Below are 18665 nucleotides of genomic sequence, written 5' to 3'. Positions count from 1 at the left end.
GTCTCCAAACTATGGCCCATGTGACACATCCAGCCCACTGCAAGATTTTGTTTTCCTGCAGCAAAAATAAACCCTGGCTGGCTTGCAGTGGATGCACCGATGCACATGGTGCATTCACTGCCAGCCAGCTAGACTGGTGCATTGACAGCCAGCCATTACCCTTCCCCAGTGCAGATTTCACCTCCTCTCACTTGCCGTGGTTTCCTGCTAAGATTGTAGGTATACTAGCAACCAATGACACATTGCCCCAACTCCAGCATGTACAGGAGGCCTGCTGGGCTGCCTGACTTTCAGGGTGCAGAGCAGTAAGGAGAATGGTATGGGGGGGACTCTGCTGGGAAATCCTGGATATAATAAGGGACTCTGCTGAGCACACAAATTGATGTAAGTGGGGACTTTGATGGCCACTCCTGGATGTAATTGGGAACTCTGATGGGTATTTATAGATGTAAAGGGGGACTCAGGCTCTCCTGAATGTAAGGGGGGTGGGGGGGGGACTTTGCTGGGCAATCCTGGATGTAAGGGGGGACTCTGGGAGGAAGTCATGAATGTAAGGGGTACTCTGATGGGCAATCCTAGATTTTTATAAAACAGATTTTTTTTTTTTAGCCTGCAAATATTTTTGAAACATGCAATGTGGCCCTCATACTAAAAAAATAAGAAAATTAAGACCCCTGATCTAGAACACAGGTACAGTCTGGTCTTTATCCTCTTAGAGCAGGGCTCGACAAATCCAGGTCGCCATGGCGACTAGAAATAGGGTCCTGGCGACTTGGCTTGGAAGGAGGGGCATTTGGTGAGCTGGCGCCATCTGGTGGTGAGCCGTTGGTATTACACGTTATAACCACCAGATGTGTAAGCTGGCTCCATCTGGTGGTGACCGTTGGTATTACAAGTTAAGCATTACAAGTTAAACAGCAATTCTAATGTAATTTTTCACTATTTTCACTGTCATCTTCTTCCCTCTAATTAGAACCCCCAAACATTATATATATTTTTTATCCTAACACCCTAGAGAATAAAATGGCGATCGTTGCAATACTTTCTGTCACGCCGTATTTGCGCAGCGATCTTACAAGCGCACTTTTTTGGGAAAAAATTACACTTTTTTTAATTAAAAAATAAGACAACAGTAAAGTTATCCCCATTTTTTTTAATATTATGAAAGGTAATGTTAACGCCGAGTAAATTGATACCCAACATGTCACGCTTCAAAATTACGTCCGCTCGTGGAATGGCGACAAACTTTTACCCTTTAAAATCTCCATAGGCGACGTTTAAAAAATTCTACAGGTTGCATGTTTTGAGTTACAGAGGAGGTCTAGGGCTAGAATTATTGCTCTCGCTCTACCAATCGCGGCGATACCTCACATGTGTGGTTTGAACACCGTTTACATATGCGGGCGCTGCTCACGTATGTGTTCGCTTCTGCGCGCAAGCTCGTCGGGACGGGGCGCGTTTTCTGGCTCCTAACTTTTTTAGCTGGCTCCTAGATTCCAAGCAAATTTGTCAACCCCTGTCTTAGAGGATTTGTAAACAGATTAATGTGCAGCTATCAAGAGTGAAAATTGGATAATTTATAGGGCTTAAAGTGGTTGTAAACCCCATTCATGAAATTTGACGTAAGAACATACAGTTGTGCTCAAAAGTTTGAATACCCTGGCAGAAATTGTGACTTGTTGGTATTAATATTAAAAATATGACTCATCATGCCAAAAAAAAAATATTTTCTTTCAAAATATTTTATTTTCAGAAAATAAATATTACAATTTAGTACATTACGGGAGATCTCAAAAAAAAATATTTTATTGAAGGATAGTAATCACATGAAACCATTTGTTATCACATAGTTTTTTGGATCCTTTTTAAATAATTATGATAAAAAATTATTAAAAAATGGCCCTGATAAAAAGTTTACATACCCTGGAATATTTGGCCATGGTACAGACACAGAAGGTGGCACAGACTGGTTAAAATGGCAATTAACCACTTCAGCCCCGGACCATTTTGCTGGTCAATGACTGGGGCACTTTTTGCGATTCGGCACTGCGTTGCTTTAACTGACAATTGCGCGGTCGTGCAACGTGGCTTCCAAACAAAATTGACGTCCCTTTTTTTCCCACAAATAGAGCTTTCTTTTGGTGGTATTTGATCACCTCTGCGTTTTTTATTTTTTGTGCTTTAAACAAAAATAGGGCGACAATTTTGAAAAAAAAAAAAATATTTTTTACTTTTTGCTATAATAAATATCCTTAACCACTTCCATACAGGGCACTTAAACACCTTCCCGCCCAGACCAATTTTCAGCTTTCAGTGCTCTCACGCTTTGACAATTACTCAGTCATACTATATTGTATCCAAACAAAATTATCATTTTTTTCTCACAAATATATCTTTCTTTTGGTGGTACTTAAAGCGGAGTTCCGGCCACAATTTCACTTTTTAAATATAAATACCCCTGTAATACACAAGCTTAATGTATTCTAGTAAAGTTAGTCTGTAAACTAAGGTCCGTTTTGTTAGATTGTTACAGCATTTAGACACTTTATAAAATAGAAATTGACTGGGGCCATCTTAAGTGTGGGCATCATGAAGCCAGACTGTATGACTTCCTGGATTTCAGCCTTGCAGATCTTGCACATGCTCAGTGCTGCACAAGCAGTGTAATAGGTTTCAGATCAGGTTTCAGCACCTGTACTGTCCAAGTCACATGATTCTTTGAGACTGGGGAGTGCACAGACTCCTGGAAAGTTACACCCACTACATTCCCAGGAGTCTGTGCGGTGTAGGTTAGGAAGCTTAAGCACCTAGGTGCAGGAAGAGGGACGATTAACTATTCTGCCTAGCAACAACACTGTGAAGGCATCTAAATTACTGATGTAATGTTATATTTATGGGTGGAACTCCACTTTAATCACTGCTGGGTTTTTTATTTTTTGCGATAAAAGCGAAAAAACTCAACATTTTTGAGAAAAAACACTTTTTTTTTGTTTCTATTGTAAAATTTAGCAAAAAAAGTAAATTTTCTTCATCAATTTGGGCCAAAATTTATACTGCTACATATCTTTGGTAAAAATTACCCAAATTAGTGGATATTATTTAGTCTGTGTGAAAGTTATAGAGTCTAAAAGTTAGGGTGCAAATCACTAAAAATTGATCACACCTGATGTACTGAAGGCCTATCTCATTTCTTGATTCAATAACAATCCAGGAAAGTACAAATACCCCCAAAATGACCCATTTTTGGAAAGTAGACAGTCCAATGTATTTAGTAAGATGCATGGTGAGTTTTTCGAATTTGTAATTTTTTCACACAATTCTTGTGAAAATTAAGATTTTTTTTTTTTTACACAAACTTATTGTATTGATAGGTCATCATGAAATTATATTTTCCCATATCTCAATTTTGAAGGCCCTGGAGCACCAGGACAATGGAAACACCCACAAAATGACCCCATTTTGGAAAGCTAATCTATGAGGCATAATGAGTATTTTGAACGGTTCATTTTTTTCCAGAAGTTTTCAGAAAACGTGGGAAAAAAAATGAAAACACATTTTTTTTTTTACACAAAGTTGTTCATTTATAAAATATTTCCAACACATAGCATGTACATAGCAAAAATTACACCCCAAAATACATTCTGCTACTCCTCCTGAGTATAACAATACCACATGTGTGAGACGTTTTCACAGGCTGGTCATATACAGAGGCCCAACATCCAAATAGCACCTCCAGGCATTCTAGCAGCATAAAATTACACATATAATTTTCGGACTACCCATCGCATTTTTGAAGGCCCTTCATATATCTAACACATAGCAGGTACATACCAAATAACAAAAGATTACCTGTGGTTTTAGTAGTGCAGTGGTCCACAGAGGAGAGCATCGGTCCAGGCAGCAGGCAGGGATGTGGTCAGTGACAGCAACAATCGTCCAGGCAGGAATAGACAGGCAGAGATACGGTCAGCACAGCCAAAGCACGGGTCCAGGCAGCAGGCAGAGATGTCCATGCAGAAATACTGTTCATAGTCAGTAGAGGCAACAGGCAGAGAAATAGTCAACACAGCCAAAGTATTGGTCCAGGCAGCAGAAAGAAACATAGTCCATAAAGTCCTGGGTCATTACAAGCAGCGATATGGTCAGCACAGCCAAAGTCTTGGTCCAGGCAGCAGGAAGGACCATCAAGCTTAGGGCCAGGGGGACAGGGGTAGAGGCTTCTCCCACCCAAATCTCTTTGAAGTTTTCCGGCAACCAGACCCTGTTCTGGGAAAACAGAAAACCAAAAACTGATTTTCTGTACTCAGAACGCTATTCTGGAGCCCCTCACATATGTAAGACCCCTGTGTACTAAAGTAGAAGGGCAAAAGATCAGTCCAAGTGGCAGGCAAAAACATGGTCGATTAACAGGCCGAGGTCGGTACACGTGGAAGTTAGAAACGTGGTTAAAACAGCAGGTAAAGGCATCATCGGTAAACAGGCTGAGGTTGGTGCACGTCAGAGTCAGAAAGGTGTTAAATCGGCAGGCAAAGACATTGTCGGTAAACAGGGCAGGGTCAGTTACATGGAAGGTAGAAACATGGTAGCAGGCAGGCACAGGTATTAGAAAGGGGCAAATTGCAGTCTGTTACTAATAAGGGGAACTAGTATCTGATGAATCTGTGATAGATTTTGAAGCCATCACCGATACACAGGCCAGGTTGGGAGGGACAATCTGGACAATGATAACTTGTATCTCTTCTAACGCCTCCACTTGAGCATACACGACATCTCTTTTGGCGTCTATTTCCAGATTCTGCGGGGGGAATGTTATAGGGAAGATGTTGCTCATGAAGTCGCCTTACACTATCCGAGCGAATGCTTCCTGGGGCGGGTCCTTGTTGGTAAATCAGGGTAGTGACAATGTCTTCATAATATTTGAGGTAGGTGGTGGGTTGGTTTTCGGGTGATTTTTGATAGCAGACAAATGAATAGAACAGGGCCATGTGAAGATAAAATGCTACTTTCTTATACCAATAATTTGTCTTTCGGGTTGATAAATAGGGTTGTAGCATCTGATCGTTTAAATCCACCCCCCCCCCCCCCCCCAATGTACATATTGTACTCATAAACACATTCAGGCTTTACTACGGGGCCACGTCTTCTCTGAACCTCCACCAAGTTGTCATTGTGGATTGTAGTCATCATGTGAACATCCTTCTTGTCCCGCCATTTCATGGCCAACACCTCCTCATTCCTCATGAATGCGGCTTCCCCCTTTTGTAGACGTTTTGATAGCAAATTCTGAGGGAACCCCTTCCTATTTTTTTGGAAGGTACCGCAGGCCAGGGTTTGTTCACGATACAGGTGACGGAAAAGGGGCAAGCTGCTGTAGTAATTATCTACATATAAGTGGTATCCTTTTTTAAACAATGGGTATGCAAGGTCACAGACAATTTTACCACTGGTTCCTATATATGTGGGGCAATCACGGGGCTGGAGCTGGGAAACTTTGCCTTCGTAAATACGAAATGTGTGCATGTATCCAGTGGCTCGATCTCACAATTTGTTCATTTTTACCCCGTACCTGGCTCTCTTACTTGGGATATACTGCTTGAAATGCAGCCGGCCAGTAAAGTGTATAAGGGATTCGTCTACACAAATATTTTGGTCGGGGATAAACACTTCAGAAAATCGTTTGGTAAAATAATTTATTAGGGGGCGAAGCTTATATAATTTGTCATGGTTGGGGTGATCCCGGGGAGGGCACTGCGAATTGTCGTTGAAATTGTATAAAACGCATTATCACGTCGAACCGTGTCCTGGACATGACAGCAGAAAATATGGGCATGTGGTGGATGGGGCAGGTGGACCAGTAGGAATGTGTTTCGTTTTTCTTTGAAAGCCCCATATTAAAATCAAGGCCCAAAAACATTTTGAATTCCTCTAGTGTGAGACGGCGCCAAGTAAACATACAGGCGTAAGACGAATTGGGGTTGGCAGCAATAAATTACTCTATGAGATTTGTTTGGTCCACCATGTACTGCAACAAATCTTCGGGTAAAAACAAATAGAAATAGTCCAATTTGGAAAAATTTGACGTGTTGAGCTGCACACCTGGCTGTGCGGTGAAAGGGGGGATTGTAGCGGATCCTGAGTTGGCAGGCAGCCATAAAGGGTTTGCCAGGGCATCAGGAAAGTAGGACTGGGCACGGATTCTTTGGGCTGGATGAGTAATTCCAGTACAGGTATTGGGCTCCTCTTCCTGGGGGCTAGCGCTGCTGGTGGTAGGCAGGTCTTCTGATCTAGGTCCTGATCTCCTTACTCTTTTAGGAGGGGCGGTTTCCTCCGCTGACTCAGACTCCGATCCACTACCCTCCACTGGCTGGTATTCTGAACCAGAATCGGAAAATGAGAGCTCCCCGCTGCTCTCATCATCCGACATGGTGAGGATGTTATATGCCTCCTCAGGTGTGTACATTCTTTGAGACATGATGGCGATACTGGTGGTTCTGCTGACAGCTCACTAATGGCGGGCCTGTGTGAGAGTAATGACAGGTTACTGATGGCCTGTGTGACGGTACTTATGGCGGGACTGTGCGGCGGTAGTGATGGCGGTACTGATAGCGGTACCGATGGCGGCCTGTGTGACAGATGGGCTGTCAGATCCAGATGGTACTGATGGCGGTACCATTGGTGGCCTGTGTGACAGATGGGCTGTCAGATCCAGATGGTACCGATGGCAGTAATGATGGCGGTACCGTTGGTGGCCTGTGTGACAGATGGACTGTGACAGATGGGCTGTCAGATCCAGATGGTACTGATGGCGGTACTGATGACGGTACCGTTGATGTGCTGTGACAGATGGGATGTGACAGATCCAGATGGTACTGGTGGTGGCAGTGTTGACAGGTTCTCTTTATTGGGGGGGGGGTCGTGTTGTGCAGACTGTAAAATATAAAAAAAGTGTTCCACTCACAGATCTCAGATCTCTTCTCTCTCCTCACACAATCGGTGTGTGTGTGTGAGAGAAGGAGAGATCCCTGGAAACCGCCACATTGTTTATACTTGTGACCGGCTGTGATTGGACACAGCCGATCACGTGGGTAAACAACCAATTTCATTGGCTGTTTACCCTGATTGAGGATGGGCTATGTCCGAGGGACACGCGCCATCCCCGATCGGCGCGCTGTGTGCCCCTGGCGGCGCGCTTTAGGCACACCTCTGGTTTGTTTTGCCATGTGACCGGCTGTGATTGGACACAATCGATCACGTGGGTAAACAACCAATTTCATTGGCTGTTTACCCTGATCGGGTATGTGCTGTGTCTGGGGGACAAGCGACAGTACAGATCGGTGCAGTGCGCGCCCCAGGGGGTGCGTAATAACGGCGAATCCTGGCGGACGTCATATAACGTCCAGTCACGATTCTGAAACCACTTTGCCGACATCAATCTGCAATGGGCGGGCGGCAAGTGGTTAATAATATGTAAAAAAAAAAAATGTTTTCCTCAGTTTAGGCCGATACGTAATCTTCTACATATTTTTGGTAGCAAAAATTGCAATAAGCATTTATTGATTGGTTTGCGCAAAAGTTATAGCTTCTACAAAGTAGGGGATAGTTTATGGCATTTTTATTAATAATTTTTATTTTTTTACTTGTAATGGCGACGATCAGTGATTTTTATCGTGATTCCAACATTATGTCAGATACATCAGACACTTTTGGCAATATTTTGGGACCATTCACATTTATACAGTGATCCGTGCTATACAAATGCACTGTTTACTGTGTAAATGTGACTGGCAGTGAAGGGGTTAACCTGTAGGGGCGCTGAAGGGGTTAAGTGTGACCTAGGGATGTGTTCTAACTGTGTGGAGGCGGGGCTACGTGTGACACAACACTAATCACCGCTCCCGATCACAGGGAGCTGTGATCAGTGTCCTGTCACTAGGCAGAACGGGGAAATGCTTGTTTACATTAGCATTTATCAGTTCTTCCTCTCCGTGAGGCGATTGCAGGACTCCCGGCGGACATTGAGTCCGCGGGATCTGCGGTCAGACTCTCAGAGCTTGTGTCGGGCACGCGCATGCCCGCAACCCCGGGCCTTAAAGGCGGCGTAAATATATGTATATAGTCGTGCAGCGGTCGGCAAGGGGTTAAGAAGCACAATTCAACGATATTTGAACAAAAAAAGAGCTGCATGGTTGAGCTGCCAGAAGGAAGCCTTTAGTGTGCCAATGCCACAAAAAGGCCCATGAGGCATGTCAAGGCGGTGTTGGGCATATTGTAACCAGGCCTTTTTGTGGAACTTGCGCAGTAAAGGCTTCTTTCTGGCAACTTGACCATTCAGCTCTTTTTTGTTCAAGTATCATTGTATTGTGCTCCTTAAAAACAACCACACCATCTTTTTCCAGATAAGCCTGTATTTCTCCTAAGGTTACCTGTGGACTTTTCTTTGTATCCTAAAGAGTTCCTGTGGCAGTTGTGGTTAAAATATTTCTTGATCTACCTGACCTTGGCTTGATAGCAAGAGATCCCCAAAGAGATTGAACAGTACTGACTGGCATATTCAAGGCTTTTGATATTTTTATATCCTTTTCCACCTTTGTGAAGTTTCATTACATTGTTATGCAGGTCTTTTGACTGTTCTTTTCTACCTCCTCATGGCTCAGTGTCTAGCATGCTTAGTGCATCTATGTGAGAGCTAACAAACTCATTAATTATACACAGACACTAATTGTGATTTAAAAGCCACAAACGTGGGAAATTAACCTTTGATTGCCATTTTAACCTGTGTGTGCGCCACCTTCTGTGTCTGTACCAAGGCCAAACATTCCAGGGTATGTCAACTTTTTTTCAGAGCCATTTGGGTGATTTCTGTTGTTATGATTTAATAAGGATCCAAAAATGTGATAATAAATTACTTCATGTGATCGCTATCCTTAAATAAAAGACAGTTTTTTGGCAGTCATATTTTCAATATTAATGCCAAAATTTCACAATTTCTGCCAGGGTATGCAAACTTTTAGGCATAACTGTATATCTGTAGTGTTTACTTACTGTTATCAGCAGAGTCACTTCTGACAAGTTCTCCGACACACGTGAAAATAGTAGCTGAAAATTTGTGTCTGGGAGGGAACTTAAAGGTAGATTAGCAGAGAGCTTGTCTATTCACAGTACAGCTCTCGTGTTCCTTCGTTCCTCTGCCTATGTGGCATGGGGGTGTGTGCCTTTCCTCCAATCAGCGCTTTCACAGTGTAAGCCCAGACTCCACATCCAATGCTGAAACAGGAAAAAAGATTTCTAACAATCTGCAATTTCCAAAGAATGTAGAAAGGGAAAGATAGCATATATACATGTAAAATGTATGTAGGGAAATGTGTTTTCTTTATCATACATCACAGAGTTATGCTATTATTTATTACCTACTGGGTTATACGCCATCTCTAAGTGAATGGATACCGGTAGACAGTCTTAGACAGGAAGTCCGCCTCTTTATAACCCCTCCCATACTGGAAGTACTTACGTTTTTTTTACCAGTGTCTGCAAGGTGGATGGGCATGTTTATTTGAGTTCTCGAGCTACAGGTCTTTAGTCCCAAAACGGTTCTTAAATAAATCAAGGGGTTGACCAATCGGATTCATTTGAAATAAAACTTACATACTCAAAGTTGTTGTAAACCCTTACAGACTATGTTTACCTACAGGTAAGCCTAGATTAAGGGAAATTGGTAAATCTTGCGCCAAGCTGGGTGTATAAATAGAATTAAAATTAATTAATAATAAGCTGCTCCCCAAAAAAAAATCAGTGTAACCTGAGATGTATAATATGTGAAACGAGGGTAGGGGGCGCTAGATACACAAAATGTAATTGTAAATGCTAAACAAATTAAATATATGTGCAAGACAAGTTGATATACAAAAATAAGTGATAGATAATGATGAAATCCCGTGAAGTAAAATTCTACACACTGACAAACTCCATAATACAAGTGCAGTATACAATAGTCCAGTGATTCCCACTAATGGGAAATGGTTATAAACAGTCCTTGAATAATAAAGTGCTGTGTGCCTCAAATCCACTGAATAAAGTGTCCACCTTCACCAGCTATAGGATGACCCAACTGTGCTCAGAATAAGGATAGCACCTTACCAACAGTTGTTGACCCTTTTGATTAGAAAGAGGTCAATTGCAGCTCAATATCACAAAGTAGCTCCATGCAATGCTCAGGCTCCTTTAGCAGCAACCAAGCTCCGTTATCAAACCGTGGGATGCAGCAATAAAAGAGAGGAAGGACCGCAATAGTATAATTCCGTATTTAATAAAAACACATTAAAAACAAAACGCCAAATGGCTCCTTACTATTGACGGTGCCTGCGACCTGGCACTGAGGCTGTAGAGCGTTACAATAGTGGAGAGAAGTCCCCTGTGGCCGGAGAGACTGGCGTGTGTTCCACCACCAGAAACCAGCTGGACCGGAAGTACGTAACTGTGCGTGGGTCGCAGGCACCGTCAATAGTAAGGAGCCATTTGGCGTTTTGTTTTTAATGTGTTTTTTATTAAATACGGAATTATACTATTGCGGTCCTTCCTCTCTTTTATTGCTGCATCCCACGGTTTGATACCGGAGCTTGGTCGCTGCTAAAGGAGCCTGAGCATTGCATGGAGCTACTTTGTGATATTGAGCTGTAATTGACCTCTTTCTAAAGGGTCAACGACTGTTCGCCACATACGCTGTGTGTGCACAGAGTCGCGCATGCGCCATAGCTTGATCTTGGCGCATGAAGATTTGCGTCATGTGCGAATAGCTGACGTGCAGCACTTCCAGCTGTGTGACAGAGCAGGCTCTGAACCATTGACTTTCAGCAGTTCCTTACCCGGTCATGTGAGTCACCAGGTGTTGGTTGGCAGGCTATGGTGTTTGGCAGGATTGTTGCATAAGGGTCTCCCTTCTGGGGTATGTATATACTAACCCCAGGTACTCCTCTTTTTTTTTTTTGTGGCTTGCAATGTCTTCAAAAAAGAGGAGCGGGACTATCACTACAGGGAAGGCAACTTCTTTGTCGTCAGTAGCTCCTAAGGAGCTTAGTCGAAACCCTAGTGTTTTATCCTCTAAAAGACCAGAGGCTTCTGGGCAATCTGAGCCATTGCACCTGTCTGGTATGGTGCCTACTGTTAACGCTGCTGCTTAAGCCTTTATCACCAGGGAGGATCTGTCCTAGCTGGTTTAGAGGACAGGATTTCTGGTGTGATTACCTCCATCTCGAAGGGTGGCAAGAAGAGTGACAGATCCCCCTCCCCTGATCCTCCTAACTAAGAGCAGGAATGGGTTGATGATGGGGAAGAGCAAAATGTCAAGGACTGTTTGAAGGGCCTGGAAGATGAGTCTTCTTCTGAGCAATCTGGGCCAGAAGATCTTCAGTTGGTATCAGCCTCTCAGTCGCAGAGGCTTTTGATCAAGACTCTTACAGAGATGGTTCATTCTGCCTTTGTTACCTCCCGCAGAGGTTTCTGAGCCCCCCTAGGCCTCTTTGGGGTCCCTGAGGCCTCCTCAGGCCACACAGGCTTTTCCTTTGCACCCACTATTGGAACAGGTGGTGTATGCTGATTGTGAACATCCTAACAAAATTTTTGTTCCGCTAAGAGTTTTTCCCTTTTATATCCCATGAAGGACACACCACACCACTGATCGCTGTGCTGCATGCCCCCGTGGGCACAGCTTATCCTGCTGGATGTTATATGACGTCCAGTCAGGATAACGTAACCACTTTGCACACGTCATTCTGTTATATTGCAGGTGGGTAGTGGTTAAAAATTCAGGTCAGACGGCCTGACAGGCCTAACCAAGAGGAGGATCCTGCTGAAAGCAGAGCAGATATTCCCTGAGCACTGTGTTTTGCTGTAGATGCCTTAAAGCAGGGGTGCCCAACCAGTGGCCCACTGAGCCATCTGATGTGGCCCACGACCTCCTGCTCTGGGATGGTGGGTTGGCAAGCCCAGATCGCAGGTTGCCGACCCTCCATCCCAGAGCATCAGTGTTGTTAATGAAGCCAGTGGTAGAGGAAGCAAGCGGCTGCGGAGCAGCGCTGCATAAGCTAATGCTTCCTGTAAAGCGCCGGCTCCTGTCATAGGCGCAGTGATACCACAAATGCACTTTGACTGGGACAGCAACAGCCAGCAATACCTGAATAGAAGACTGTTATTAAAGATAAGTTTATTACTAAAGTCAGAGTGTGTGTGTATGTGTGTGTGTGTGTGTGTGTATATATATATATATATATATATATATATATATATATATATATATATATATATAAATATATAGGCATATCTGTTCTGCAGTGGTTACTGCTGCTTTCAAGATGATCCATAGGTGTAGCGAAGTGCACCTGTGGGTTACCTGTACTGAGCCATAGACATCTGTTAATACCTGCGGGTTTGGTGCACTTTCAGAAACTGCACCACACCTGCAGGATATAATAGAATTATATGGCAAAGTGCAGCTAACTTCCAGGAAAGCCACAGGTGCACTGCGCTGCACCCATGGTGTGAGTAGACTGCAGACCATCAGTGAAAAAAGCAGCCTTAGGCCCCTTTCACATGGTCGGTTCAACACAATTGGACCCTCCCTCCATTCACTTCTATGTAGCGGCAGAGATAAACAGAGTTGTGTCCATTTACACTTGCCTACCTCCAATCTGATCTGCTAAAAAAACAGAAGTGGATCCGTCCCCTTTCATCTGATTGAATCAGATGGCCCATAGAGTAGAGTGGGCTGTGTCTGCTTTGCAAATGCAGAGTGGACACGGACCGGTCATCCACCCACTCCGCTCATGGCCCGCGACTGGTTACAAAGTCGCTTAAGTGGCCCTTGCTCTTCAAAAGGTTGGGCACACCTGCTTTAAAGGACTCAATACAGAAAGTCTCTTGTATGGCTCTCCTGTCTGTACACATGCACAGACTTCCATGGCTTAAGAACTGGTCAGCTGAACTTGTAAAAAGTTATTGCCAGGGATCCCCTTTCATGGGGAAAGTTTGTTTGGTGATGATTTGGACAAATATATCCAAAAGATTTAGGGAGGGAAGAGCTCTCTACTACCTGTGAAGAGAAGGACCAGCCATTCCTTTGTTTAAAAACTCAGTGATCGTTTCCTCAGGTGTCTCAGCGCCAAGGCATTTCTGCCGCCAACAGGGCGCTAGAGCCAGGGGCAAGCTGCAGGGCCTGGGCAGTCGCTGTACAGATTGTATCAGTAGTCTTTTGAAAGTCAGAAAGTAGGGGCCAAATCTCGGAGGTGGCACCGAACTGTCAAATATTGCCAAGCATTATAAAAAAAAAAACGTTTACAATCAGTAGTAGGAGTATTGTGGGGTTTTTCCACTTTCATTCCCTTATTTTTTGTCTTTCAATAATGGCATATTTAGAATCCTGAGCTCTATTAGTAGTTGCCCTTGCTGTTTTGTATGTAAACTGTTGTTTACATAGGCCTATTATGTTGTGTTCAAATAGATCCTTTCCAGGTCTATTGGATCTTTGTCCAGATTGAAAGAACTGATAGTTAAAGTATGTAAACCCTAACTGCTTTTATTTGCTACCTTTTGGTCTGTAAAGTACATTCTTCTGTGTTATCTCAGATAAATAGCCCTCTTAATTGTTATCTTGGGACCACAGAACCATAAATCTTTTTGCTGTGTACAATAGGATGGGTGGGTTTGCGTTGGTTAGCAAAAGAAAACCGTGCAGGGCTGACACCACTCAGTGCACAAAAATGTGTGATCAGCCCACTACGGGACTGAGCTGCATTTTTGGCAGCTCAACATGTATTTTTCTGTACTTCCAGAGTTTTTAAAAGGGAAAAATTATGAGTAGTACAGGTGGATGCAGCATCAGTTATAAGGGATCAAACACCACCGATTGCTCGGGTTCCCAGGGCTTCCTGAGCAGAGAGCTGGTGGCTGTGAGAGGCTATCTTCCGGTGCTGTGAGAGTTAGCAGTCATCCTCTCTTCCATTTATATTGCTCATATTACTATTCTCTCACAATGCTTCACATTCTCCCTTAAAGTAATTGTAAACCTTCATGTTTTATGCTTTTAAAATAATAAACACGTTATACTTAACTGCTCTGTGCAATGGTTTTGCACAGAGCAGCCCCGATCCTCCTTTTTAGGTGTCCAGCGCTCCTGGCTTCTCCTCTTCAATGAGTGCCACCACAGAAAGCAGCTTTCTATGGGCGCACTTGTGCAGGCTCGATCCAGAGCTGCATTGGTTTTATCTATAGACACAGCTTGGCCCTTCTCATAGGATTTGATTGACAGTCTGCCATGTGAGGAGGGAGCCACTGTTCTCTGACACATCGCCGAATTGGGATCAGGCTCAGGTAAGTATAAAGGGGGGATCCTGTTGCACAGAAGTTTTTTAAGCCTAATACATAGAATGCATTAAGGTAAAAAGTCTTGAGCCTTTAGAAACATTTGTATCTGTCCATTTTTGGTTTTAGATAGACTTAAAATCTTATGAACTAACGTTTTGAACTCTTCTTTACATTTTTTATTTTTATTTTTTGGCAGGTTATGCAGTTTGGACGGATCGATGGCAATGCCTACATTTTGGACTTTCAGTATCCCTTTTCAGCCGTCCAAGCCTTTGCAGTTGCTTTGGCTAATGTGACTCAGCGTCTCAAATGAGTCGAGTATGGGCTACTACGTGGACACATCATCTGTTCCTTGAACAGGGGATAAACCAATGTTTTAGTAACATAAACAGAACAAGCGGTGAAGCATTTCAACTGGAAACAAGACATGACTGCCTATGTGAAGGCACTCTGTGTGTATTTTTATTTTTTTTTTGTTCGTTTTTTTACATGCAATATAGCTGAGGATGGTTGAGCGGGAGTCATTTCATGCTACGGTGGGAACGTGGCTTTTGACTTGTATTGATGGTTATGTTCTGTTGTGTTTGGTGCAATAGATGTTAGAATATTACGTGGAAAAACTGCCTTATTTATAATAATATTATTTTTGAAAGCCGTAAACTATGTTGTTCATTGATCTTTTTTTTTTGTTTGGAAAAAATCACAAAATTAAATGCAACTAAACAATATTTTTAATACTTGAATGCATAAAACAATTAATGGGTACTGAAGGTTGTATAAATATCCTTACAGGTGAGTTTTAGGGTGTTTCTATAACCTGTGAGTCTGTTAACATTTATTTGTATAAATGCTAGTATTTCGGTATGTGAAAATGTGCTCATTTTTAAACTTTTTGACAAGATGCATTTTTAACTAGATAACAATCATAGGTATGTGGAGACATCCTGAGATGTCTTTACCATATGTATTTCATTCTAGAAGCAGATCTGTGCACATAAATCTCGACTTCCAGCTGAGGTTCCAATGCAGTCCAAAATCACACAAGTTAAATTGTCTACCTCTTTGTAAGTCCTGCTGACCAGCAAAGAAACACAACCTTGGAATTGTTGCATATGAGGAACGTAACATTGTTTCTAACTTCAAGTGGATGTTGAGATTAACGTATATTAGGCGTCTTGGTTCACAGGTTCCAACATTGTGCGTAAATGGTTTTGGAATGAACTTAGCATGTGCATGAGCTGGGTCAAAAAAGTAAATGCTGGTTACTTAGATGTGGGGATAGATTTGCTTTGAGAAGACAATTTTTCACACAAACCATAAACCCCCCGGTCGTACTTCAGGTTGTTTTCCCCCTATCACTATGGACATCTGAAATGTATTATAAGGATGTAAAAGCTCTGCACAATATCTGCCGCAGAAAGTATTGCTATGTTCGATAGGGCAGGGCTCAAAGCAGGCAGATGGGGGCCGAGTAGGTCGGCATTCTTAAAGATATCAAGAAAAATACTCCAGAACACAATGTAACAATAAAATATGGACAAAAATTGTCCCATAATATTTTTTTTTGTTTTTGGTATTTATCCATGGCAAATTGGAAATACCATTTCATATGACAATTAGGAAAGTATATCTATATTGGGTACTTACACATTCAAATATATAGAAAAGAACAGCAAAACAATAGAAATAAAATACATTTACCTATCCATGAATAAACAAATCCATTAATACCAACACACACACTGCATTTATCTTTTGGGCAAACTTACAAAATCTGCAGGGGATAAAATAATTATTTTCCCCACTGTACTAATAGTCAATGAAACAAGATACATGATTGCGTGGTACAAAGAATACAAAATAACTCCTCATAGCTGCAAGGTGAAAAGGTACAGTAGAAGGAGATGCTGTGGTGAGCCAAGTAGCACAACTTGCTTTCCTAGTACTGTTTATTTCTCAATATTCCAAAAAAAACATATATATACAATATTTTAAATCTACACACGGACAAAGCAGATCCATATTATGCAATGTTTGGGAGTGTATAACCCATTTAAGTAGGAATCTGAAGTTCAATCCTAGGTGGTGAACATAACTATTATTCAGTCTCCCGATCAGCGTGGCATCTATCCAGTATATCTATTTGGATAATTCTTCTCTAGGCAATGTACCCAGTATGTATGTTGGAAGGATGCAGCCTTAGGCACATAAGCAGTATATCTATGTGGAAGATAAAGTTGTACTCATGTACCAAGTATGTGTATGTAAGTAACTATGCTAAAATGGTTATTGGTCAAAAACAACCACATAAGGTGGTTGTAAACCCACAATAATTTTTTTTAATACAAAACCTGCAAGGCAAAGGCATAATGAGCTAGTATGCATAGCCTTAGATCGAAGCCCCCGCAGTGGTCCTTGTACACCGCTCCGCCCGGCGACATTGCTCCCGGAGTTACTTTCAGGTATCGCGGGCTCTGGCACTGTGATTGGCCAGAGCCGCTATGACGCCAACCATGGCTCACTAACTGAAGCAATGGCACGAACGTGCCATTGCTTTAGTGCGCATGTGCCGATGATGTCGGCACATGCAAATACAGGGGATATCTCCTAAACCGTGGAGATATCCGAGGTAGCTACAGATAAGCCTTATAATAGGCTTACCTGTAGCCAAAAGTGCATTGTAAGGGTTTACGACCACTTTAAAACCTGAGATATTAGATTACACCGAACCACAAAATAATGTATACAGTAAACCATCTACATAGCATACATTTGGAGCATAAAAAAATATCACTTTAGGGTCTCTTTCATAGTTCAGATTCGCTATCTACAGCTAGTTTTGGCAATTCCCTAGTAATGTGTTCACTAATGCACTTTTTAGCTCCTAAACATCAGTATTTGATTAGGATTCGTTTTTTGCTCTTTTAAATTATGTTTATTTAGGCACATATGACCTTGACTATGATTTCTCATCTTTTAATGACAGGACTTTGATAGCGCTTTTTCTATTGTTTAGTGAGTTATTTATAAAAAATGTAAGGTAACATAAGCAACCATAAGAATTCTATTTAAAGCCATCTTTTGGATTAAAGTAGAGCTATAGGCAAAACTTTTTCATTTTGGATAGAGCAAGGTAGGGTTATAACCTGTCAGATTTTTTTTTTAATGTGTCCCATTGTGGAGATTTCCCTTCACTTTCCTGTCCCATAGCCACATTTTTTGTGGGCCCCCAGGTCATCAGAAGTAGTGTCTCCATTGGAAGATTTCCCCTTTTTTGGGGACAACCCAATTTTTTTTTTTCTTGAAATTTGTTATTTTCACTGAGAATAGTAAACAGGACAAATAGAGAGGGTGCATCTCCATAACAGAGGCACAGACAGCAATACAAACTGATAAGCATTCTAAAACAAAACTCTATTAAAAAAAAAAAAAAAGTTTTATCTTTGGTTATACTTTAACAGTTATTCTGAATATAAAACAGGCAAGGCAACAATGCAATCTATGAAGTGTTTGAGGCATTGCTTTGAAAAAGGTAAAGGTGCATGTGTTTCTATGTTGGATGTGCTGTCATAAAGTAGGAGGTTGTTGAAGCACTTGCTGCTCTAAACCTGAGGCTGCCAAGAATGAATATGCTGCTACAGTTTTGTTGTGTATAAGCTTCTCAGTGGTGCTCTAGAAAAGACCTCTCTACCACATTATTCAATTGTCAGCATCCACCCAAGTATTTGCATCATAAATGGATATTTAGTCCTAGCACTAGGAGAGAACCCAGTGTAACCCCTAAGAGTCCACAGATAAATATCATGCCAAAAGCAGAGGATGGAGATTTTTAATGAGAGAGCAAGAAGTAGGCATTTGAGTGATGTCTCCATATGATTATTACACTGTGAGATGTGGATGTAGGACATGGGTGCCCAACCAGTGGCCCGGGGGCCACATGTGGTCCACAAAGCCCTCTGATGTGGCCCGCGACCTCCTGCTCTGGGATGGCAAGCCCAGATCAAGGGTTGCCAACCAGCCATCCCAGAGCATAAGTGTGGTAAATGGAGCCAGTAGTAGAGGAAGCAAGCGACTGCGGAGCTGAGCCGCATAAACTGATGCTTCCTGTATAGCGCTGCTCATGTCACAAACAGAATTATACCAAATGCACTCTGTCTGGGACAGCAACAGCCAGTAATGCCTAAATGGAAGACTGGTATTAAAGGTAAATGTATTACTAACATACTAACTAACAGTGTATATTTGGGCATATCTGTTCTGCAGATGTTACTGGGCTGCTTTTACACTGATCTGCAGGGTAAGCTGCATTGTGC

The 18665-nt window shown here is 42.3% G+C and overlaps 1 protein-coding gene across 1 annotated transcript in view; it reads left to right on the top strand.

The window, feature by feature from the left end:
- Positions 1 to 15586, top strand: part of TULP4 (TUB like protein 4) — a 197404-nt gene extending 181818 nt beyond the window's left edge. Inside the window, exon 15 of the mRNA XM_040350948.1 lies at positions 14549 to 15586. Coding sequence (XP_040206882.1) covers positions 14549 to 14665 — 117 coding nt within the window. The 3' untranslated portion in view covers positions 14666 to 15586. The remainder of the gene's footprint in view (positions 1 to 14548) is intronic.
- Positions 15587 to 18665: the final 3079 nt, after the last annotated feature.

The sequence above is a fragment of the Rana temporaria genome, chromosome 4, assembly GCF_905171775.1.
Source record: "Rana temporaria chromosome 4, aRanTem1.1, whole genome shotgun sequence".
NCBI lineage: Eukaryota > Metazoa > Chordata > Amphibia > Anura > Ranidae > Rana > Rana temporaria.
This window is presented reverse-complemented; position numbering and strand designations above follow the sequence as displayed.